This window comes from Conger conger, chromosome 17, assembly GCF_963514075.1.
Source record: "Conger conger chromosome 17, fConCon1.1, whole genome shotgun sequence".
Classification (NCBI taxonomy): Eukaryota; Metazoa; Chordata; class Actinopteri; order Anguilliformes; family Congridae; genus Conger; species Conger conger.
The window spans coordinates 11,505,716-11,530,993 of NC_083776.1; the positions used below are offsets into that span (position 1 = coordinate 11,505,716).

At 42.8% G+C, this 25,278-nt stretch overlaps 1 protein-coding gene across 1 annotated transcript in view; it reads right to left on the reverse strand.

Moving 5' to 3' along the window:
- Positions 1-2,689: 2,689 nt before the first annotated feature.
- mgat5 (alpha-1,6-mannosylglycoprotein 6-beta-N-acetylglucosaminyltransferase) overlaps positions 2,690-25,278 on the reverse strand; it is a 110,753-nt gene continuing 88,164 nt past the window's right edge. The window contains exons 12-17 of the mRNA XM_061226780.1: positions 19,978-20,127; positions 9,946-10,092; positions 9,158-9,274; positions 8,646-8,720; positions 6,933-7,090; positions 2,690-6,180 (exon numbers count right to left, since the gene is read on the reverse strand). Coding sequence (XP_061082764.1) covers positions 5,982-6,180; positions 6,933-7,090; positions 8,646-8,720; positions 9,158-9,274; positions 9,946-10,092; positions 19,978-20,127 — 846 coding nt within the window. The 3' untranslated portion in view covers positions 2,690-5,981. The remainder of the gene's footprint in view (positions 6,181-6,932; positions 7,091-8,645; positions 8,721-9,157; positions 9,275-9,945; positions 10,093-19,977; positions 20,128-25,278) is intronic.

Consider the following 25,278-nt stretch of genomic DNA (forward strand, 5'->3'; position numbering starts at 1 on the left):
AATTTCAACTGAGCACACTGAAGAAGTATAGGCTTATACATGAGTGCATGTATGTAAGTTACCCATTACAAGTAGCACATGCAAGGACCTTGATATTTGAACATTAACTGTAGTTTTGCATTTCTCCTGGGATTTGAAGGATTTTAAGCAGTTTTCAGCTGGCAGACCTAATGCTGTTCTAACTGTGAGGCAGCAGTTATATGGGATATCGAAAATAAATATTTCAATTTTTGTTTCTGATGCCTTGAGATGGAAAGTCAGCACATTTGTTTCCACCGTTTGTTATCGATTTATGACAACAGAAGCGCATTATTTCCTAGAATGTTCCCTGTGTGGAGGCAGCTAGAGATTAAAATGCCATTTGTTAGGTGTTTTTGGTAACCTTTGAAGAGGTTTGCTTATGGTTTTCCATGTGGAATTGGAGCGAGTGATTTTATGTTCTTGGCATTGGCAAACCACCAAGAAACAAGACTCAAGACTGCCAAAACAGGGGAACTGGAGTCACAAGGTGAAGGAAAACAGTTTTATTTTCACTTTGTGAGGAAGCCGTCCTCTGTTGCCTGCAGTGATCACACCTGCCATGCTGACAGAAGTTTGAGCCCTGACAGGATTAGTTCCTTGAGACCAATAAGCTTGGTTTCATTTTAGCAGGTTGTTGCCATTTCAAAGTGTCTATTGATTCTGGCAAGTGAAATCACACTGTAGTTCTAAGGAAAATATATTGATTTGAATTAGTATGGTTTGATTACTTATACATATTTGCAAAATGAAATCTGAACACGGGGTGCACTCAGTCAAATCTGTTGTTTTTTTTATTTTGTTTTTTCTTTCTTTGCTGCCTGTGCATTCATTTTGTTCCCTGGTAGTCCTCATTCATCACTGTAAAACATTGTTATGGGGTACAGTATGTACCATAACTTGAGAACAGAATACCATTAAGCCAGGTACAGTTTAAGCCCGGTTGGGGTTTGGAGTGGGAATCATCCTGTAGACTTTCTCTACCATTAATACAAGTTTTATTTTTGTTTCTGAATTGAATACCAGCAGCACCTGTTGTATATAGGTTTCTATTGTACACAAAACAGTAAGTTAACGTAAGTATTTATCATGGCATTACCAAGCAGTAGCCTGTGAAGATGAGTTACCAGTGCTATCACAGATGAATGTTTTAGGGAATACAAGAGTCTGCAAGGCTTAATATTGTCAATTTTTACCCAAGTGGTACAGTAGATATTACCTTAACCTTATACCTATTGTATAGTGCGTATGTGTGCTGTGTGTAAAAAAAAAACAACAAAAAAAAACAAGGAAATTTCACTAAGTTGCGAGTGTTGGCAGTGATGTCAACTTGTTTAAACTGACCCACACATACACACACACACACACACACACACACACACACACACACACACACAGACAAACCAACCAGTAGCACAATAGGCAATGGGTAGTACTACAAGGACCTCTTAGGTTTACTGTCACAAAGCACAACGGTACCAGAATATATTTACTACCTGATCACAATGAAGGTTAACAGTTGATGGCTTGAATTCAAATTATTTATTTTTATTCATGAATGCAGTTTGCTGAGTGGACAAACACTGAATACATGCCAATTAGTCCCTTTGTCAGAATCCACAATACTACAGTATAAGTGCCTGTGCTATTTCCAGCAGTGCTAACTGATCAGGATTAAGTCAGTATTTGTCCTTGTATTTTATTTTAAACCCAATGCAGGACAAATATTCATCTAATCCTGGTCTATGAATGGTAAATCATGTATGTACAGATATAATAAAGGTATTATACTTTATCTATCAAGGTTCGGTGGATATAAAAAGGTTAATCAAAAAATTATTATTTTGTATCAAGGAGTGAATCCTGAGCTCTTAAAGTGGAATGTGACTCAGATTCTCTTTGAGAAGGTGTCTCCTTTTTCAAAGCTAATGCTGAACATTCTGGCCTGTTCTGGCTCCCTCTTGGCATGTATTTTACTGTACACACACATAGACTACACACAAACACACACACGCATGCACACACAAACACACTGAGTACGCATACACACAGATAAGATTCATTTGTATGCACAGCAGGTTTGTGTAAGCCTCATTTGTCATTTGGAAGCGTAGAGTGACACTGATTGGACCAAATGCTGTCTCCAGTACAGCTTTCATAGGCTGACAGTGACACAGATACCGCCTGCATGGTTTTCTCCTGGGGTCCTTTCACTCTGTGTGTACATACAGTATTCTAAATGCAAATACACTCACATCAACCAATGTATACACACGTTACACACACTCAGAGACGGAAATACACTCAAATCAACCGATGTATACACACATTTTACACATGTTTTACACACTCAGACGCAAATACACTCACACATCAACCAGTGTATACACACATTTTACACATGTTTTACACACACAGATGCAAATGCATTCATATCCATCGCACACATCGAGGAATGTAGACACGTGTTTTCCACACTCAGAGACACAACTACATTTACATGGACCACACACGTCAAGCACAGCACCAGATTTCAGTGTAATATAGGTCTGTCTGCTGTGCAAGTGCACTGTGTAATGTGCAGAATTTATTGTATGAATGTGAACTTTGCAATGGTACTACTGAAGATGTATACACAATGTATATTTATACATAACACTCTTACAAGTGATACTTGTCACAGAAAGAAATGTTTATTGAAAAATAAAGTTCTATCCTGCTTATTCATCAAGAGCAGTGCCAGCAAATCTTTTCTTTTTGTCACTGGAGTGAATTTTTATTCAGCTGTTTGAGTCGCTGCTTGTGCATCCCATCCACCCTTGCTACAGGCGATATGAAACAAACTATTTTTAACTGATTACATGGACAGAAACCCGCGGTTGATACACTGAAAACAATGCTAATCATGGTGCGTTTTCATTTTCCTCCAGCTCTCCTGCAGTTTGAAAAAGTATCGTGCCTCTGAAACCCATTTGTGTGTAAAACACACGACACATTACTAAATTTAAATCTTTTTCAAAAAATCTCGTGCCTACACTCTAGGCAATGCCCAGGAAAGCCATGAGAAGGAGAATTGATCTGCATCTTCAGTCTCTTGTTGATGTTTTTCCCAGCCCAGGTGCGAACACACTCACTGCCCTAAAGCAACACCAAACATTTAAATTAGTAAGTGCCAAACTCGTGACCACCTTTTGACCATTAAATACTCATTTTTGCCATCGTTGCTGCTAAATGTATCAGTCATGATCGCTTGTGGTTACAAACAAATAAATAAATCCGGTCCTTCAGATATACGAGGACTATGCCCACAAATTCCCAGGCAGTGTGTTCTTCATGGATAGACAAATGAAGCAGGCCTACTAACCATTAAAAAGGCACATCTTGTACTTGAAAATGGTAGCTCGACTGCAGAATAATTCTCATATTTACAAACATTACAATCAAGAACTATAAAACTTAAGAGTCAACACTCTACAGGATATGGGTCTATATTTACACATGTGCAAATTAATTTCCTTTAACAAATGAGCAGTAGAACATAAACGTGAGGTTGTTGCTGGCATTGAGAATGAAGTGGCGTGTGCAGGTCTCCTGTTTGTCCGAGGGAAAGCTGCAGAAGACACTGTGATGACAGTGATTCCAGTATCAGGGTAGCTACCAGAATGATTCCTTTTTGGTTGCGAGATGGATCCAAAAGAGTATTGTCAAAGTCACAGAAAAGATTCCCAGGCATGCTGAATACCACGGATGTCAATAACATTTTAAATGTTCCAAATGTATGGAAATGCCAGATTTGTTGCTTTCCAGTTAAAATGACACATGAATGACTATCCATACTTCAAATACATTTAAAAAAATTGAATTGCATTGTATCTGAAATCCAATAATGCTCCAATACCATTCCTGTAAAGCTCTGCGTGACGTTAAAAACAATCTTCAAGAAATTTCCAAACCAGAAATTTTGGGGATTTTTTCTCTGAAATCCTGGGAATGTTCTAGAAACCAAATATTATTAGCTGTGTAGTTATTCTTAGTGCACGATGGCATGCTGGGCCCTGCTTCTGCCTGGCTTAATAAAGTGATACATCAGCGCCCTCCTCAACTGTCAAACGAGTGTTTGCCTTTCAGACTGTCCTATGCAGGCACTTAGTTGAGTGAAATTTTGCAGCCTGGTTTTGAAAGGCCATTCCACATCTCCCACCCCAGACACTGTCCTCAGCTCGTCTGGACAAACTAATCCACCTGTCACACCTCACTTGAATATACATTTATAAACATTTAAATTATTTTTAAATAACATTTTCTCTTTTAAACAAAGAAGAAAATCTCCCTTCGGTTTTATAAATAAACAAATACACAACTTTTTCAGCAAACGGCAACACAAATAAAGATCTGTATACAAAATAAATTAAAAAAAGAATTAAAACCTCATATGAACAATATACATCGTTGTTAGATCTGTTATGCTCCAACATATGTTAACAGTGCATTTTATTCACAACATTTAGCCTATTTTAAATCTGCAGGCAAAATGAGAAATGCGATAATGCAAATGATTGCTAAAACAGATTAGTGATCCAATCAATATATTATAGTCTTCACACTCTGTACATAACTATCACATACATCCAGACATGTGCTAGCATATGTGTACTTCTATATTTATTAATTTACTTATTTATTCATATAAATAAATATAGGTATACATGTCTATATGTATACATAATCAGAATCTATGAATTCTAATCGTTATTTTAACAGATACTGTGGGAAAAGCCAATAATATGAGTATCATCTGTGGGAATCTGTGTACTTCTCATAGTGCTCCTAGAATTTAGAACAGATGGCCTTTCACCCATAGATTTTATTTTTGCACAGTATCTATCTCACATATAATCTAATTCCCTCGTGCAGTGCTGACTGCTGTGGGAATCTGGGCTTGGATTCTTTGCACTACAGTGTACTAGCAATTAACTTAGGGAACAGATCATAACGCTGCAATCAGATCCTTCAGATAGAAAACCCCACCCAATGAAGCATCTTGACCTTTAAAACATGTATACCCTCCTTCCCATAATGCCCCAGTGTGTCTGGCTGTAACTAACTAAATGCAGAAGAGCGAAATGGACAGGGCTTGACCTTTTCCAACAGCCAAGCTTTTCTGAGATGATGACAGAGAGGGAAGATACGCACCATGACTGTACAGTTTGCCATATAAAGTGAACTCTACTTCCTAGTTAACTCAAAAAAACGACTACATTTTTCTCACAAGAAAAAAGGCAGTACTGTAGATTTAAGTGTAAAACAGAATTGGGGTAAACTCAATGCCACTGCCATTCTTTGCTAGGTCGATGTCCTTCATACACTCCCACTGACACTAGTGCAAACACAGCTCTAAAAGTGTTCAGACACAGGTGGGGGCAGTCTTGCCTAAACTTGTCCCGGGGGAATGGACCCACTGGGGGATGTGGGATGGGGACACAAGAACAGGTTGGGTGAGAACATTGCGCTGTAGCACCACTGCCAGCCTGCAGAGGGCGCCTGTGCTCTTCAGACTCCTCACCACTCTTCTTTATTCAAACATTGCGGGCTGACTCAATGTTCCTCCAGCGGAGTCCCGACCCCTTCATACAGCTTAGCTGCCCCCACCTCTCTGTTTCCCAACAGCTCCTTCCAACCGCTCTGTTTACCCTCAGACAGGCTCCGTCTTTAGGTCTGCCCGCTCCGAAATGCAAACATTCCACGTAGTCTGCACACAAAAGAGAGAAAGTAACCGCGGCTTCTCCCCCCGGGCCCGATCCGCTCCCAGTGTGTGTGTGAGTTGAGGGTTAGCGGTAACCGCGGTAACCGCGGTGGCGGTTAGCTGGTGGCGGAAAGCCCACGAGCTCTCCCGGGCGGCTGGAGCTCCGCGTCTCTGGTCCGCGGCGGCTCTGCGGCGCGGGGAGTCTGGGCGGGACCGGCGGCTATAGGCAGCCCTTGCAGAGGGCCACCTGGCCCTTCATGTAGTCCCTGCAGGGGCAGACGCGCTTCAGGGTGTGGTGGGCGCCGGCGCAGCTGAAGAGCAGCAGGTCGGACTGGAACACGCAGTGGCCGCGCGCCTCGCTGAACGCCGGAACCACCGTGTCGCTCGTCGACTCCGCCGTCCGGCAGTCCACTCCGAACCTAACGCAGCGGGAAGCCAGGGCGGGGCCGGTGAGAGCCACAATAACAACACTTTAACCAGGCGGTTATGGCAGCCTGCGGTTTTCAGTGGAACACTTGTAAATTTCAAATATTTACCACTCACTGTAGTTAACCCCCTTTATGTAATACATAAATGGTTGGCATTTATATAGCGCCTTTATCCAAAGCGCTGTACAATTGATGCTTCTCATTCACCCATTCATACACACACTAACACACCGACGGCGATTGGCTGCCATGCAAGGCACCGACCAGCTCGTCAGGAGCATTTGGGGGTTAGGTGTCTTGCTCAGGGACACTTCGACACAGCCCGGGCAGGGGATCGAACCGGCAACCCTCCAACTGCCAGACGACTGCGCTTACTGCCTGAGCCATGTCGCCCCACATAAGATAGTTATGCCTCCGAATGTATGCGAATAGTAGTGAAAATTGTTATTTTTGCTATGTACTGAAGGTATGTAGAGGATTTTAGATCAAAAGGTGAATGAGAAAAAGTATAGACAATTATCATCATCAATCATGCTATTTACATTACAGTGGGTACAGTAATACAAGAGGTTCAGACTAGAGTGCCCAGACAGGAAAAGAACACTGATGTTTAAAAAAGCAAAAGAAGCATTTTTTACAACAAGCCATCCATCAAAATGAACTTTAATCAGCCTGTTACTGAGTCTATATTACTGGAGCTCAAAATGCTCGATTGTTCCGTGTGTGTCTCCATAGCTACGCACCTGGCCAGGTCTTTGTCCTTGTTCAGGTGCTGGAAGAAAGAGGGCTCACAGATGAGCTGCTCCTCCTGGCACACCTGCTTGCAGGACTTCCCCGGCTCGGCCAGCTTCACCTGGAGCGCGCTCAGTGGGGGCCACATCACCTGACCGTGGCAGAAGTCCTGTGGGGGGGGGGGGGGAGCGATGAGGTCACACAGCGAGAAGCTATCGTTCTGTTCAGCAGTACTGGAGCTCCAATGTGGCACCAATGATACAATACACAAGTGCAATGGTGGATGTTGAGTGCTGACGGATTTTTGAAATTGAGCTTTTAATAAAATGTAACAAAAAAATACATTGAAATAGAAATGTAACGTTTCTATGATAAACTTATTATCTAACTATGATCTTTTGTGTAAATATAAATGGTGAAGGACCATTGAAACAGGTTGGTGACTACTGAATAGTGGTGGTGTATTTATAAATGGAGGAATTATTTATAACTGCGCTAGCTGCTGTGGCAGATCACTCTTCACCGTGTAGCTAAATGTATGTTTGCCATGAGCAGGAATGGTCATCTGGTGGGACTGGATGCTAATGGAAGAGGTTTCCTGATGCAGGCTGGAAACAGTAAAAATCAATAAATACATCACCACAGCATTCATACTTATTCCACAATCATCCCGTGTAATTTTTCAACATCTGATTGACTGTACATAACAGCCATTTGTAAAACACATAAACAGATACTTGCCTCACATGCAACAAATCTTTCAAATATACCCCCCACACACACACAAACATATTATTGGTTTATAGCAGACATACACTCACTGAGCACTTTATTATTTATTATGTCCACCTCTGAACATATAATGCGTCAAACCTCAAACCACCAAAGTGGATAGGCTACAGCAGCACAAGAGTTAAGTCTAAAAGTCTAAGTACCTAATAAAGTGCTCACTGAATGTATTTAGTTGTTTTTGAGAGAATGCCTACAATAATATTTGATTAAGCCTGGAAATGCAGATATAAATACTGTATAAAGTATAAAAAAAGTTCTTCAAATGCCTGTATTTGCAAAAACACAGCAAATACTAAAAACAAATTCTGATGATGCACATTAAACATGCTCAGCAGTGTAGCTGGATTTCAACAGAATTTATAATGGCACCCCCTGGTGGATGCAAATGCTGGTAAAACACAGATTAAATGATCATGACAGGTCAGCAACAATCAATCCAATCGGAATTGGGCAGCTCAGAAACCTCTGGATAGCAATAGGCTGGGACTTGAAAGGTGTGGGAACCTCATAGCTGAGGAAAGCAGCAAGTGAGAGATGATGACACACATGTTCTAGTCTGCACTCAACCCATGCCACAGGCAGGTAGGCAGTGCTCCAAATCACCAGCCAGTAACAAAGTCACTAGTATGTAAGAAAAGGGTTGGAGGGCCCAACTCTAAGGTACTTTAAGATGATGTACGGAATTGGATGTGGAAGATCTGAGGCTGAGTCTGCCTGGCCCAATCACCGCACTGCAGGAAATGCAATATTCAATATGTCACTTCCTGTTCTTTATACTGGGACCACCATACATCAGCTCCACAGAACTTGTTGACTCAACTGACTGAAATAAAAACATGAGATACTCTATTGGAAAACCAAACATACAAAATGCATTTCTGAGCAGAAGATGTAAGGTTTGCGGGTTCAGATGGAGATGCGAGAAGGCGTACCTGGTTCTCGATGAAAGCGTTGACCCTCTGCAGCATCCCCTCGCAGGTGAACTCATAAGGCAGGTACGGCTCAGTCTACGGGAAGGAGCACGGGCTAGTCAAGACCGGAGCTGCCACCAATGAGCCAACTGCTGCCTTGTCACACTCACTTACACTAAACTGTTTTAAACAAATGTTTCAAATGTGTTGGTCTTGTGTTGGTCACTTCAACTGCTGAAAATGGACGCTGCAGGTTACAGTACGCTCAGACACAGGTCTCACAGGTTACAGCAGCATGGCCGAACATTAGCCACATCCTAGCTGTTCAACATACAGCATAGAGGAGCGACATTAGCATACTATTATACTGCCCTTTCTTTCTCTCTCGCACGGTGCACTATTCATTCACTCATTCATTTTAAAACACAATCAAGTGAGCTTCCAGGATTTTCCGTGTAGGTGTAAATGCACTGTACAGATGTGCGATCGATACGGGTTTAAAATGGGTGAAGGGGAGTGAACGTCAGCGCCACCTTCTGGCTGAGGATGGATCTGACCGCTCTGTCCACCTCTGCGGCGTTGTCGATGTTGACGGTCCAGACGTGGGGCTGGCCGATGTACACCTCAGCGTAGGGGTGCTGAGAGGTGAGCTGTGAGAGAGGGAGGGAAGGAAGAAAGGGAGAGGGAGGGAGGGAGAGAGGGATGGAGGAAAGAGAGAGGAGAGTGACGGAACAGATTACTGGTAGGACAAAGATTTAACCCTTTCAGAAATGGCTCCATCCAAATCCAAAGGGGGTTTGGCTTCGGTTGAGAAAGTTAATAGGGGCCAAAACAATAGTACAGGAGTCGTTTTGATTGGCTGAAAGGGTATAAGGTCGAGCGTGCCATATAACATCTCAATTACAGCACAATTTACAGGACTTTGGTTTGAAAAAGAAAACTGAGTAGAAAAATACAGAGTATTGCTTAGATTTATTTTCTCCATTCAACAAGATATTAATTTCTGTAAAATTATTTTATTGATTTTCAAAAATTCTCTGTACTGTATGCTTGTGCAAATTAGGTGATAAAAGTAACATACATTTTTAAGTAGTTCTTTCATTTTTCCTTGAACAGACATTTGTTTACTATTTTGACCAACAGATGGCAACATACTGTAGAGGTTGGATTTTAAATTGGATTTAAAACCAGAATTGTCCTTTCTGAAAATGTTTTTTAAACATCCGGCCCAAGATCAATAGGGTCTGTTTGATCTCGGATAGTGGAAAGGGGGGTTTCATTACGAGCAGGGTCGGGTGTTAAATGTGGCCGATGACCTCACCTCTCTGAGTGTGGGCTTTCCTTTGAAGAAGTCTGTGTTTTTGCTGCTTTTGGGAGGAGTGAACTTGGGGTTGAGGAAGGCGCAGCCATTGGCGATGGCTTCCAGGGGGGCGGGGCCTTCGTAGGGGAACGACAGTCCCACAAATAGCTGTGAAGCGAGAAACCAGAGAGAACCAATAAACCGCCTGGTTTCCGTGGCGCCGCCCGTTCCCTCAACAGTGTGGCCAGAGCTTGCCCACTTCAGATCAGCTCTTCCTTTACGCTTTTCTGCTTCTTTCACCAATAAAAGGGAGCGGGGCCCGTTTGTAAAGGAATCCACATGTTTTGGGGTTTGGGCCAAATACGGCAGGGAGGTTTGGCAGGCTCTGAGACTGTGGCTGTGTACACAGAACAAAGCAGCCCACACACACTACATACACAGCCCCACACACACTGCACACAGCCCCACACACACTACACACACTGCCCCACACACACTACACACACAGCCCCACACACACCACACACACTGCCCCACACACACCACACACACACTGCCCCACACACACCACACACACACTGCCCCATGCACACTACACACACAGCCCCACACACACCACACACACACTGCCCCATGCACACTACACACACTGCCCCACACACACACTGCCCCATGCACACTACACACACTGCCCCACACACACGCTGCCCCATGCACACTACACACACTGCCCCACACACACGCTGCCCCATGCACACTACACACACTGCCCCACACACACTGCCCCATGCACACTACACACACTGCCCCACACACACTGCCCCATGCACACTACACACACTGCCCCACACACACACTGCCCCATGCACACTACACACACTGCCCTGCCCCACACACACACTGCCCCATGCACACCACACACACTGCCCCACACACACACTGCCCCATGCACACTACACACACTGCCCCACACACACCAGGCAGGACTGAGGGCGAGAGCATGGAGGGGCAGCCTGTGGCTCAGAGGATGATGGATAAACTCTAGGCAGAAAACACCATGTGTCCCTCCTTTCCCCATACAGTTTAGCACAATCAACTGAACCTCCACCTTAAAAATAACAGAGGAATACATCCACTTTAAATCTAGCACTGCAGAATGTTTGCATTCACCATAATTGTATATCTGCATGAAAATGTTTTATTTTCTGTTATTATTTTATTTGTATTACACCTGTTGCACTTGCTGCATTGTTACCTCTTGGTCAGGAGGTGACTGAATTCAGCATGAATACGATTTACCTGATGAAATGAACAATGCTTAAATAAGTCCACAGTGTACGCTCAGCCCTGACAAAGGCCTCCATTAAACAGAATAATATCAGGCTATCAGCAAAAGTGCTCTGTGCTGCCGGTGAGGGGGTCAAGGCCTGTGGCTTTCATCCATTCTAATATGAACCACAAATAATTATCCACCGGGGAACATTCACAGCAGTGGCCATGGCCATGTTTTCGATTCTATTACACATAGTATAGGCTTTTCTAATCCAAATTGCACCTTGACTGAAATATACATGTTGTTATTCAGACGGATACTGAGAAAGCTGCGATGAAAGAAGCATGCTGATTGACAGTAAGCCTGGGAAACGATGAGCGATCGGCCCGCTGTGTGAAATGGACCACTGAAGAGCCTCGCGCCGTGTCCAGCAGTGGAACCCCGCTCTCCGAGGGTGCCACCATCATCAATTCCCCCGGCTGTCTGCAGACGACAGGTCATTACCTCACTTTAATGGAGAGGCCTGATTGGCTGTCACAGTGGCCTCAGTGTGGGCAGCGGGACAGATGAGGACAGGGGCGTGCTGTGTGAGAGAGGGCCCATAGCGGGGGCTGGGAGCTCCGCACTCAGCTGAGACCATCACCCCTAAGATTAGCTACATTTCAGACTATCACAGGCTGTCATCAGCAGGAAAACTGGCTTATTCTGCAGGTCAACGGCACCGGAATGGTACCGGGCCGTCCGTATAGATCTAAAACAGATACTATACGGAGTTTGTAAACAGTTTCGCTGACTGGCTCCATGAATTCAAGCGACTGATGCTTCCATGCATCATGCATTCCATGCCTCTGTGCTTTAAAAAAAAATTGTTGATAATGTTGATAATGATTACATACAACTAATTACATAAGGGGGCGACACAGGCGGTAAGAGCAGTCAGAGAGTTCCCTGAGCAAGACACCTAAACCCAATTGCTGGTTGGTGCCTTCCATGGCAAGGCGCAGTACAAATGCCCACCATTTCGAATTTACATAGTACACAGTACAATGACAGCAAAAAATGCTTTTCTGGTTAAAGGTAAAGGCAACACCATAACCATAAGTTGAAACTATTTCCATCCGTTATTAATTTTTAATATATTTTAGTTCAATTCTAATTAAATCCTAATTCTGGCCCATACACTCATTATACACAAGCACACATTGCTAGATGGTCATCTCAGAAGCAGATACCTGCTGCACTCCCTGCATCCTGGCAGCAGGGGGCAGCAGAGGCACACTGCTGGACAGCTGGGCATTCTGAGCTGCAGCTCACGGACCTGGGAAATAGGTTCTGTACTGTAGGTCTCTTCTGTGAAATGTCAGTAATGGTGACAGCACTGCTGTGGCTGGTGTCTGATCACGTAAGAGAATGTCACAGAGAGCAGGGGGCTACCTGGGGGTGCCAGTGCCCTTGACCCTGGCAAAAAATCTAAAATAAAACTAGGAAACGTACCATACAACTGGCAAGTCTCACAGTGCTGCTTAAGTTGCTCTTGCAATCGTAAAAGCACTGTGCATCAAATCATAGCAACCTCACAAAATGGCTTGAAAAGGCTGATACTTTACAGCCCAGTGAATGGCTAGTTGGGCAGAAAAATGATAAAAGTTGGCACAACAATGATAAAAGCTATAAAAATGATGAGGAGCGGAGCTGACTCACATAGCAGAGACAATGGGCAGGGGCCACAGCCACAAGTTTGCCTGCTAGTTTTCTAAGACCTACTTCGGTCCACCATAGGGCACTTTTTCAAGCCAAGTGTCAAACATCCCAAAAATAGCCCCACTGCACCACCCCGATCATCACGACGGATCGATCAGTTGGTACTAAATAAGCACATACGATGAATGGCAGCCATGTTTACAGGCAGCACTCCCTCATTAAATTAAGTTATTTTGAACAGTGGACATGAGGCAGTATTTTTTTAAACGCTGTGCGGGGATGTTAGCTTTTGTTTGAAGCAGTGGGAAGTAAATAAAAAATGAGGGCAGTTATATAACATTGACATTTAAACAAAGTGTTCATAATAAAAGCATTTATAGTAGAGGTATATTAATAACTTAAATTAAATAAGTGGTGAATGCCACGTACATAGTTCAAATAATAATTCAAGGTTCTACTGCTGGTTCTATCATGGTTTGTTAAATGCACTGAATTTGGAAACATGCTTTTAAACATACACTTTATCTTGCATTGTCTGCAGTGACAATGTAAAAATCCTTCTTGATATAAATATAAATATAAAATAATTGTTAGGATAACAATTGAAGTGCAAGTTTAATTAATTCTGAGTCATGTGGTACAGACAAACTGGTGAGCTCAGCCATGCTCATCAGTGTACAAAAAAAACACTAGAGGCTATTCAACTATTCATACTAAAAATACACCAATAGATGCTCATAGCCATATAAAATACCCCAGAGTCTGTTCAGAACTGCACAAAATACCCCAGAGTCTGCTTTATTGCCCAGAGTGCCTCCGCCAGTGTACGACTGCATGCGGTGCTTCACCGCCGAACAGCGAAGGGCACAGAGATGTTCCTCTGTCGCTCTCCCCGCCTCAACCTCCCTATCCCGTTACATCCCCCGTGACTAAGCGGAATCTCGCCCTTTCAGTCCCAGGGAAAGGCTTTCAAGGAGACGCACGTGAGAGCAGCTGTCGTGTGTGAGGTGATACAAGGGTCCAGAGCGAGACACTGCCTCTCTATACACTCTATACTGCTCTGACACTGTTCTTTACCGCTCTGCTACTGCCAGACTCACTGCCCTATACCACCCTGACACTGCCAGACTCACTGCCCTATACCACCCTGACACTGCCAGACTCACTGCCCTATACCACCCTGACACTGCCAGACTCACTGCCCTATACCACCCTGACACTGCCAGACTCACTGCCCTATACCACCCTGACACTGCCAGACTCACTGCCCTATACCACCCTGACACTGCCAGACTCACTGCCCTATACCACCCTGACACTGCCAGACTCACTGCCCTATACCACCCTGACACTGCCAGACTCACTGCCCTATACCACCCTGACACTGCCAGACTCACTGCCCTATACCACCCTGACACTGCCAGACTCACTGCCCTATACCACCCTGACACTGCCAGACTCACTGCCCTATACCACCCTGACACTGCCAGACTCACTGCCCTATACCACCCTGACACTGCCAGACTCACTGCCCTATACCACCCTGACACTGCCAGACTCACTGCCCTATACCACCCTGACACTGCCAGACTCACTGCCCTATACCACCCTGACACTGCCAGACTCACTGCCCTATACCACCCTGACACTGCCAGACTCACTGCCCTATACCACCCTGACACTGCCAGACTCACTGCCCTATACCACCCTGACACTGCCAGACTCACTGCCCTATACCACCCTGACACTGCCAGACTCACTGCCCTATACCACCCTGACACTGCCAGACTCACTGCCCTATACCACTCTACCACTCTGACACTGCCAGACTCACTGCCCTATACCACTCTGACACTGCCAGACTCACTGCCCTATACCACTGCTCTCTTACTTTGCCTGCAGTCACTAAATTGGCCAGTAGGGGTCACTAGATGGTGAACACAGAACCGTATCTTTCTGAGCCCTGTGTGATGTGGTCACCAGTTGTGCATTGCCCGATGGAGCTACTGGCCAGAACCAGAACTGTGTGAAAATGTTTGACATTTAGCTAGACTTCCAGGACCCACATTTTGGAACCCCTGGTCTAGGACATGGACCCATCCCCAGTGACTCAAGAGTGTGCATGTCCATATGAAAAAAGTACAGATGACCCGGGATGTGAAGCTGACTGATACCTGAGAGACTGGCAGGCTGAAATAATGCCAGAGACATTAGGCAGCACACTGTCTGTTAGCCTTTACCACAGTGTGCTGGTATCTGAAAAGCCGTGGACATTTAGCTGGAGCATACACACAGTTTATTGTGAGAAAATGCTAATTCCCTGTATGTGTCTTGGGTAAAAGTCAACACAAGAGCTCCCAGCATCCTTTGCACTGGACCATTCTGCATGCTGTTCCCAGCAGACCTCATGAATTTAAATATATTCTGTGCAGACCTTTGATGTGCAGCTTATTAGCATAGAAAGAACTCTGATGGAAAAGATACAAACACAACTTTGCTCACCTCATGAATGGCATGTTTGTTATGAACCCATATACTGTACTGTAGGGTGCCCTCCAAAATTATTAGCACCCTTGTCAGAGATGAGCTAAATAACCCTATACAATAAATGGCACATGGTATATTGTTAGCTCAAAAAATCATATGAAAATAACATTTTGTTATAGGCTACAAATAGTTGTCTAGAGAATACTTTTTTTTTTTTTAAAGAATGCTTTTATTTAAAAAAATGATGGGTGTCAGATCTTTGACCATTCTTCCATATAGAATCTTTCAGAAGCTCTTTTGACCAGACAACAAATCCAATTATGCCTGAAAATCAATCAACAATTGGTTAGCTGACCACAATGGTCATCTCAGTGTCCACAACTGAATAACAATGTTGTGGTTTGAACTGAATAGACCGGGCCAGAAGCAGAAATCAAGGATCTGAAGTATTTTGAAATACTCTGTGGAGGAAGTTTTTAAAATCCCCCACCTCATTATTTCATCCAATTGCATAAAAAATCTTTAGAAATCCACTCAATGTTGTCCTTGTGAATGAAGGGTGCTGAAAAGTACTGAAAACTGAGGTACAAATAATCTTTTTGTGAAAGAAAATTCTACAGAGTAATATTCTTGGTATGTAAGATTGTAACTTTCATTATCAAGGGAATACTTTCAGAGTGCGCTGTACTTGTGACAAAAGCTGCAACATAAGAAGACATAAATCTTTTTATATTGATGGATGAAAGGAAACCTGCCCTGTTGACTTTCAGAAGATGAAGCCTGACACCTCAGTAGCTACAATGTTAACTTTCCCACACTAAGATCTCTAAAAGCCAGGGTGCTTTTGTGCATTTTCTGTTTCTAAAGTTCAGGGACTTTGTGAATAACTGCTGCTAGATTCTACCTAATTCAGTCAATTATTTTCCTTTTGTGCTGCACCCTTGCTTGGTCTTCAAACCTCAGGAGAGCAATTAGCACAAGCAATCTGCAGGCAGGTGAATTCTTTACTAAAAGGAGAAAAAAAATCACACAGTTCCATACTTGTTTTCTAAACATCAGTTCACTTCAGAAAACGGATCCAGTTTTATCAGAATTAATTAGGAATCCCAATGGTTATTTGAATTCAAGCTCCCGCTTTCAAAACTCATTAGATTTTTTTAACGTTTGCTTCACAAACATTTGCAGAAACATTCTTTATTTATATGCATTTTTTCTACCTCGCAACACTGTAACTAGGGTCTGGAATCAATCAGCATTTCTCATTAAATCTGAATTTCTCATTAAATTAGGCATATTAGTTTCTGCTTCCTGCAAACTGGTGAGTTCAGCGATTAGCAAAAAACAAAAACAAAAAAACTCAAACTGTGTTTCTAATGGGGAGAAAAACAGACCTGCATTTATTTGTATGAAAAACAAAAAAGGAAGCTGTGAGCAAAGTCTAGACAAAACGTGAACAAGGAACTGAAATTGATCAGATTTGGAGACATCAGCATAAAGCAAGAGGTCTGTACTGGCACTGGAAAGTCATTCTGGGAAGCGATGTGCTGTGTCAGGTTCCAGCCACCAGCTCTGTACATCTTCAGTGACATGAGGTGATGATGTCATTCTGCTGTCTATTCACAGCTGTGGAGCAGAACAATGGCTCTCTCAGCCACTCCATCCTGCCAAGTGACAGAAGCAGTCGGACGTCCTGGGTCTCAAAGCCTTAATAACTCCAGAGGAATCCATTAAAGTTGAAGTCTCATCGCTATCAAAATGCTTTTCTTTATCATCAGCACCTGCGCAATACATTTAGTCATTCTGACTTTGAATTTCATTGACTTATTTATCCAATTGTTGAATAAAGATTTGCAGTGCATATACTGTATGCTTGGGTGAAAACTTTCATTCACATACTGTAGCTGGAACAGCAATCCTCGGGACCAGAAACCCAACCCACCCTGCCTCAGCCTTCTCAAGTGGCAATTGGATCCTTCTCCACAAGGGCCGATCTGTTTCAGTTTTTTCTTTTTGCCAACATCTGCTCTTAATTATGTAATTAGCTCAATAATATCTTGATCTTGACATTCGCATAAGCTCCAGCTACAGCTGTCGAGTGCAAGACTATCCTAAAGATTGTACCGTGCTCAAGTACAAGAATGAAACAGCATAGTTTATAGGAAGCTGTCAGGAAACTAAAACTAAGGTAATTTGTTGAGACAAACCAGCACACAGATTGGCCCTCCAGGACCGGAGCTGTGCACCTCTGCTGTGGCCTTCATTGTGTACTTCATTTCAGAGGTCTCGCCTCCAGTTGGAAGTGCACCAATAACACCACAGAATTTGAAATGGGAATAACACAAAACGGGAATCCAAAGCAGAGTAAATGCTGCTAGATAACATCCCAGCCAAGCAAGGCATGGGAATAAGGAAAAACGTTGTGAGCTGGCTGCCTGTAGGTGGTGCTACTCCTGCCTTAGGTATGGAAGAGAGGGCCACCCGAACCTACTCACATTTCAAACAGATTGCTCAATATAATTCTAAATAATATTCCTTGTGATTGTGTGTCTGTTTTTGACTATCCCCAATGAATGAATGAATGAGCATTGTTAATTATTTTTCCAGTTGCGGTCTTCTTTCCTACAGTGTAATGGATCCAGAGTTACCGCACATGATTGGTAGATGGGTACTCCAGTGTGTTCCCCAGGATTTCCCCATTTCCCTCATGGGTTTTGCAGATGTTGCATTGGTGCACGTACACACACACACACACACGCGCACACTGCTGATTCCTGCAACTTTACTCCAGCAGAGCCACACCTCAGCTGATTCACCAGCGTTCTCGCCAGCATCTCGTACACACGAGCAAGTCTTCCATCACCCGTATGCGTTTACCTCTGAGTACAGATGAGCTGAGGTAGCTAACAATACCACAGGAGACTCCCATAATGCTCCCTCAAACAACAACTAGCTACGACTGAAGACATTTCATATTTCACAAGTTGACTCAAAGTCTAAAGTAAATGAGCGCACCCATTAATACAAATTAAATGGCTAAATATGAACACTATGGCAAAAGATTTATGTTCTGCTGATAGTGGTGTCAAGGAAAAAATATTTTGCAAGATGATACACACCACAGCTTTACTCGTTTGTTTCAACAAAGTAATCCTGAGCCAATGGACCCATTTGCCTCTAAGAATAGCTTTCAAAAATTATAATTCAAGTAGCGGCACAAGAAACTCAGCAGCGCATAGCCATCTGGAGAAAGAAAAAAAGCACATTCTTTTTATTATATTTTAAAAATAATATTCTTGTTTCCTTTTTTCATTGATCGATTTGGAATTCAAAATTGCCACTTTTGGCCTGTCACATCAGTACAACAACAGATCAACATCCTCTGAAGGTGCAGACTAGGGCATGAGTTCACCACTTGAGCTGTGCAGTCACTATGCTGGACAACTGTCCAACTCCCACAGCTGATTCAGCCAGACCACAGGCCAATGATCAACCAGAAGGGCCACTATCATGTGACAGGATGAGGAATAGGGAAACCCAGCCAAATAAAAACCCTCCCTCCTCGGCAAACATTATGCCAACAATATGACACCAAGGCAAAGTACGCACTTCCAGTTGGAATTAGGTCCCGACCACGTTATCATGCTGATTGATTCTGGTCATGGAATGGACCTTTGTGAAAGTGAAATCATCGTATGAAACCCTCAGTCGTAACTTAATGTTAAGACTTTCTGTGGAAATTTGTGGGAAACCATTACTCAATAATTTCCATTGCTAATATGATAGTAATGGCAAAACAAGCAAAAAGACAAAGCTATGGTACAATTGTATGAAATTATTCCCCTAATAAAAATAACAGCAAATATTCCCATAAAGCATTTCAAAAGGAAAGAAAATAAATAAGTGTTGAACCGACACTACTTCCTTGTTCATATTCCGTCTTCCGGATTTCATTCTTATCTCATTTCATTCCGGATTTCACAACCTCTGATGTACTTGACATAGTACTTGCCATGGTAGCCTTATGCAAACTGCAACAGTAACAAAATAGTCAAAGGCTCAGTATCATAGATAGTGGATGAAGCAAAGTTGTTGACCATGTTACCAAGATGGCAGTGCAAGATGTTAAATACTAAGAGTACCATTATCCATTGAGGTGCTGAGTTGCCATCCACTATAATGATTATAATAATTTGTAATTTAGCTGACGTTTTTATCCAAAGCGACTTACAGTTGATTACACAAAGCAAGAGGCAATCTCCCCTGGAGCATTGGAGCGCTAAGGGCCTTGCTCAAAGACCCAACAGCTGTGAGGATCTTATTATGGCTACACCAGGGCTTGAGCCACCAACCTTCTGGGTCCCAGTCATGCAACTTAGCCACTAGGCTACTGGCTTTCCCAATCATGCAACTTAGCCATTAGGCTACTGGCTTTCGCAGTCATGTACCTTAGCCACTAGGCTACTGGCTTTCCCAATCATGCAACTTAGCCATTAGGCTACTGGCTTTCGCAGTCATGTACCTTAGCCACTAGGCTACTGGCTGCCCCCACTGTTACTCAGTGGGCCTTTCCCTTGATGTAAAGTAAGCCTAACCTTGGTCTCCCTCAGCAGGAACTGGAGGTCCCGGCCGCTCAGGATGCCGTGGTTCTTGACATAGGCAGGTAGATGGACTGTGCTGGTTCCATGCACTGTGCCATGGACCTCTGTGTAGCTGTGGATAATGTCCAGGTACTTTCTCTTGTCCTGTAACACAAACAAGAACAGAACAACGCAACATTAGATCCACTTCCATACACTCTGCCCAACCACAGTGGAAACTGGAGACCTATCGCTGTCTCCTTCAGAGCTAACTGTAACCATTACTTATGTGGGAGTGACATGGCTCAGGCAGTAAGAGCAGTCGTCTGGCAGTCGGAGGGTTGCCGGTTCGATTCCCCGCCCGGGCTGTGTCGACGTGTCCCTGAGCAAGACACCTAACCCCCAAATGCTCCTGACGAGCTGGTTGGGGCCTTGCATGGCAGCCAATCGCCGTCGGTGTGTGAGTGTGAGTGTGTGTATGAATGGGTGAATGGGTGAATGGGTGAATGGAGGAGCATCAATTGTACAGCGCTTTGGATAAAGGCGCTATATAAATGCTTGCCATTTACTTATTATTTGTGTGACTGCTGAACTTACCAAAGACTTGTTCATTTATGAGTCGAAGTTAAGGACAAATGTTGACGAAGGGGGTTAACTGTACTGTAAGTGTTGCAATGGCCAGGGGATTGATCACAGTTAAGCTTTTGATGGCTACGGGACTGTTCACAGTTAAGCACTGCAGTGGCTAGTGGATCTGATCATAGTAAAGCACTGAAAAGCTTGTCTGGGGAAAGATATAGTTTGTTGCTGTTTTCATTTCACCTTTAGGCATTTAGCAGATGTGCTTATCCAGAGCAACTTACAACTTTCACACATACAGTTGTTATCAGACCTGCTTCTTTCCGACAAGTTTTCAGTCTGATAATGGATATTAGTAGTCAGTATATGAACCTACAATATAATATGAACTGCCACAGTAGGTGCAGGAGGGAGATTAAGAATGTGGCACTTTAAGTAGCAAATAGGTTTGAGGACATAGCACAGATAAACCCCTGAAGTCACACCGGTCCATATTCGAGCCAGAGTGGAATTATTTGCATTCATTCCTTTTTTCACTGTGCAATTTTCAATCAATACGGTCACAGCATATACCGCTCGACAGCGTTAAAACTCACGGTTCTATCTATATAAACTCACTTATGATGCCATTGCTTTAGCGACAACAGATCCTCATTTTGTAACGTGGGGGGGGGGGGGGGGGTCCTCAAATTATTGTGTAGAATCCACAGACTACACAAATCAGGGTAATGTCAGTGCCTTTTCATGGCAAGGGTCCAGCAACTTGGATAAACATTGATCGAATTCCCGTTCTTAATTTAGAATTTCTCCGGAGAAATGATTGCTTTTGTCAATTTGGAAAGTGCTTGTACATAGGGATGCTGTTACTGTATCTACTGTATTGGCTCTCTGGAACACGATCAGTGCAACTACGAGGTTCTCTGACCAGTACTGGTAAAGCAGTCACATCGTATAGACAATGTCCCTCTCCGTGGAAAACCACCTGCAGTATAACTTCAGCTCAGCATACAGCCAGTTAGGAGTATGCTATTACAATGATGACTGAGTAAAATGTTTGCTCATGAAATTATGTTTTCAATACTATATTGTATGTTTGGCTTGCATAACACAACACAAATTATTCACTGGTGTAATAATTTTCCTTTAATTTTCAGAAGACACGCTAAGACAGTATGCAATCTATAGTATTTCACACCTCGTAATATCATTTAATTTCCATGTGTCCTTTTGGAGTCTCCAAATGTCCTATTTGGAAACCTGCCTAGATATAGCTTAGGCAAAGCAATGCAGAATGCTCATTTCTGGTGATATTTTCATCCAATTTGAAAGGGATTTCTCCAGCGTTTTGGCTGTGGTTCCATTGTGTTTCTAAGCCCACCAGACACAGCCATGATCATCTGTATTCACTGAAATACAAAGCAATCTTTTCAGTGAGGAAAAAAAAACTTCCACTTCCACTGTGTTTGAGCATCATTAACTTTGTTTTAGTAATATGTATTCTTAATTCTGACTCAAACAAGCCCCCAAGTGCTACCTTTCAGAAGAGACCAGGATTGTGCCGGTAGTCAAAAGGGTTATTATTTTGGGTATGTCATTTTCAATCTTGTGTTAAGAAAAGGGGTGATACTGCAGGGGTTAAGCTAGTAAACCCATAATAAATGTCCATAGTTTAGCCAGTGATACTGTGCCATAGTTGAGCCAAGTTGCAGTGTAAATACACAGCAAGATGCCCGGTGTAGAATGAATACAGAGTACCTATATCCAGTGTGGACTCATATAAACAGACAGTGAATGGCAGTGGGACTGGTTTAGGTATGTTCTCTGAATGCAGGGCAAGGGACACCAGCTTCAGCGTCTTCCAGATTCACTTATACACCATCACCATGCTCAGGTTATACCTTTACATCACTATGAAGCAGCATCATAACTGTACATTTGGCAACAGCAAATGTGCTGTCATGCAACAGCATCTTGCTCTTCAACTCTTTAATGAAGGCTTTCGATTGGCAACTTCCCACAATCAGCACAAACATTTCACTTTTGTTTTTTTACCTTGGAGCTTTGCCATTCACCTCAAGCGCACTCAAACAAAAACATCTCTCAAAATATGCAGATGTGCATTACTTGACTTGCATTATCTGAGCACATTATTATGTGCCAAAATTGCATCTTTGTTAAGTACCAAAAAAACCTATTGCACGATATTTTTATGTGTAACAAACCAGCCAAAAAGTGTTTTTTTGGCTGTGTATCCAGCATGACTCATTGTAGTTGGATAAAAAACGAACTGGCTGTTGATCACTTCCTTGGTTTTTAATCCTTCTGTTGCAGAAGAAACAAACAGGCCCACATTAAGATCCAAGGACAGGGCAGTGCACTGCATTCAGCACTCTACCCCTCTGAACTTTGAGGAGGGCCAGAAAAAAGCAGTACATTGTTTCCCAAGTCACACAGAGAGACACGGAAGGCTATCAGCGGGGCCTAATATGGCATTATTAATGTATGAACGAACAAAAGCACAAGCTTAGAAAAGTAGTGAGCTTAGACGGGTCTGCCCAGAAGAGTGGAGGGTGAATTATTAATGGCACAGAAGTGAAGTAGACTGAAACACCTGAAAAACCAATCACCTGATTGGGCACTCTTGTGATTGGCTGCAGCCAAAGCAGTACTGGCCAATAGGACTTCTGCTAATGTTCTAGGACAGGCATTTTGAACATCAAAGTGTAGTTTCTGTTTTCCATTATGAAATGAGAAAAAAAAAATACAATGAATATTATAGCATTTACTAGTATGCAGTGTTATACTGTATATTACGATTACACATCACTGTTAATATTGTTAACATACAGTATTATATAGAATGATAAATGTATGTCAAGAGAAACTGATTTGCTTGTTATTAGTCAGGTCAAAGCCAAAAACTATGCATTAAAAAGGAAGCGTTTTACAATCTGTAGCATCTACTTATACATGCCTTATTAAAGAGGCCAATCTTCTTCTATTGTTAAATGGTAAATATTACATCACTTAGTCCTTATGGGCAATTATATGCTGAATATGGCCAAAACCAATGTGCTGGAGTGTCAATGTCCAAATACTTATGCACTGCACTGCTAATTGGAGCAGTATTTCCTTTAGCTCTGGTGCAGAGGCAGAATTGTTTGAAAGTGAATTACACCTGTCTTCATCAATGTCTCAGAGTAACAAAAGAGAAGGGGTTTCATTTGAATAGTCTGCTACCAGGCCAGACTACCTGTGAAGGACAGACTGAAGTGTGATGAATCACCAGGCTTACTTCAGCTATATTTCCCCCGAGAGAACTCAAAATAATTCAACAATAATAACAGATAACTGGCAGTACTACCAAGGATTTAAGGACATTTTTATTTTGTTTGCAATATCCATAAAACAAACTGCTCTGAACTGATGAGTCATATTTTAGTCTGTATCAGAATCGTAGACTGTAGAAAAACCAGTACCAGGTCCCTGTTAATTTTATGGGTGCTGCCAATTTGGAGCCAGCAACTGCACAGCAGGTTGTGAGAGAGTGACCCGGCATTGACACAAACGATCCGTGATTTGTCCACAAAGTATCACTGTACTGTCCTAATAGCACAATAACTTAAAGATAATCAGCACATGGGGAGACGTTAGCTGAAGAAAAAACACCGATAGCGACTAAATGTTCTTGTGGGAAAAAATGATTGACTTTGTATTTTGACCACAATTGTACCATTGATTTTACATTGAAAACCGGTCTTAATGACATATGTATACTGGAGCAAACCACACTGGTGAGGCTCCACTGCACTACCAGGAAATGAGCTTAGTTTTGGAATACAAATACTTTGGTCAGCCTTACGCATTTGACATATGCTGCTTCTTTTCTGCATTGCTCTTGATTGCATAAATGCCCTTCAGTTTTAGTAAGTAGGCCATGAAAGGTTGACTTGGAAAATCCATCATGTCAGGATGCAGATATTAACAAGCATTCCCTGCCAAGTTTTTCACATTTGACAAGGTCTTAAATGTTCCTTAAATGTCCTTATAAAATACAGCATACATAACTTGTAATCGTCAAACATTATAGTGTACACTTCTGTTTGCATCAAACATAAAATATGTCTAACTACTGCTCACAGCTCCTCTCCTGTGGAACCCAGTAAATAACCCCTTTTTAAATAATAATTAGGTGATCCGTTCGACTTCGACGACGCCTCATTCCTAATGACAGGCTATGAGACGGATGACACATAAGACTTGTGTCCACGTTAGACAGCGAGAAGCAGATGTTCTCCTTCACCGAGGGGTATAAATCCTCCCCAGATGGCTCTTCTCTGGAACAGCAGGTGTTCTCAGGTGTGCAGCTGCACAGCAGGTCTAAACGTTTCTCAGTGTGCCAACGTCGCTCAAAGGCAAAGCTGGCAGACAGAAAACTTCTTCGAAGACTCTCTTTGCTGCATAGCAGCTGTGCTATTGCTAGCAATCTTCACGATATCTCATGGTTCAATTTCAAACATGCAATGTTTAGACTCGAGGAATGATGGTGGAGATAGGAGGATGTGTGTGAAGGAAATTGGTTAGGCTGTAGGCCCATTTTATGACATCAGTATAGTGATAATATCACAGTAAGGCTACTTATCTTCTGTCAGTGAACGAGGAGCACAGAGGCATCTCCACAAAATGTGTTCCTTAACCTTCTTTCAATTCTGTTAATAGACTACCTCTTAATTTAGA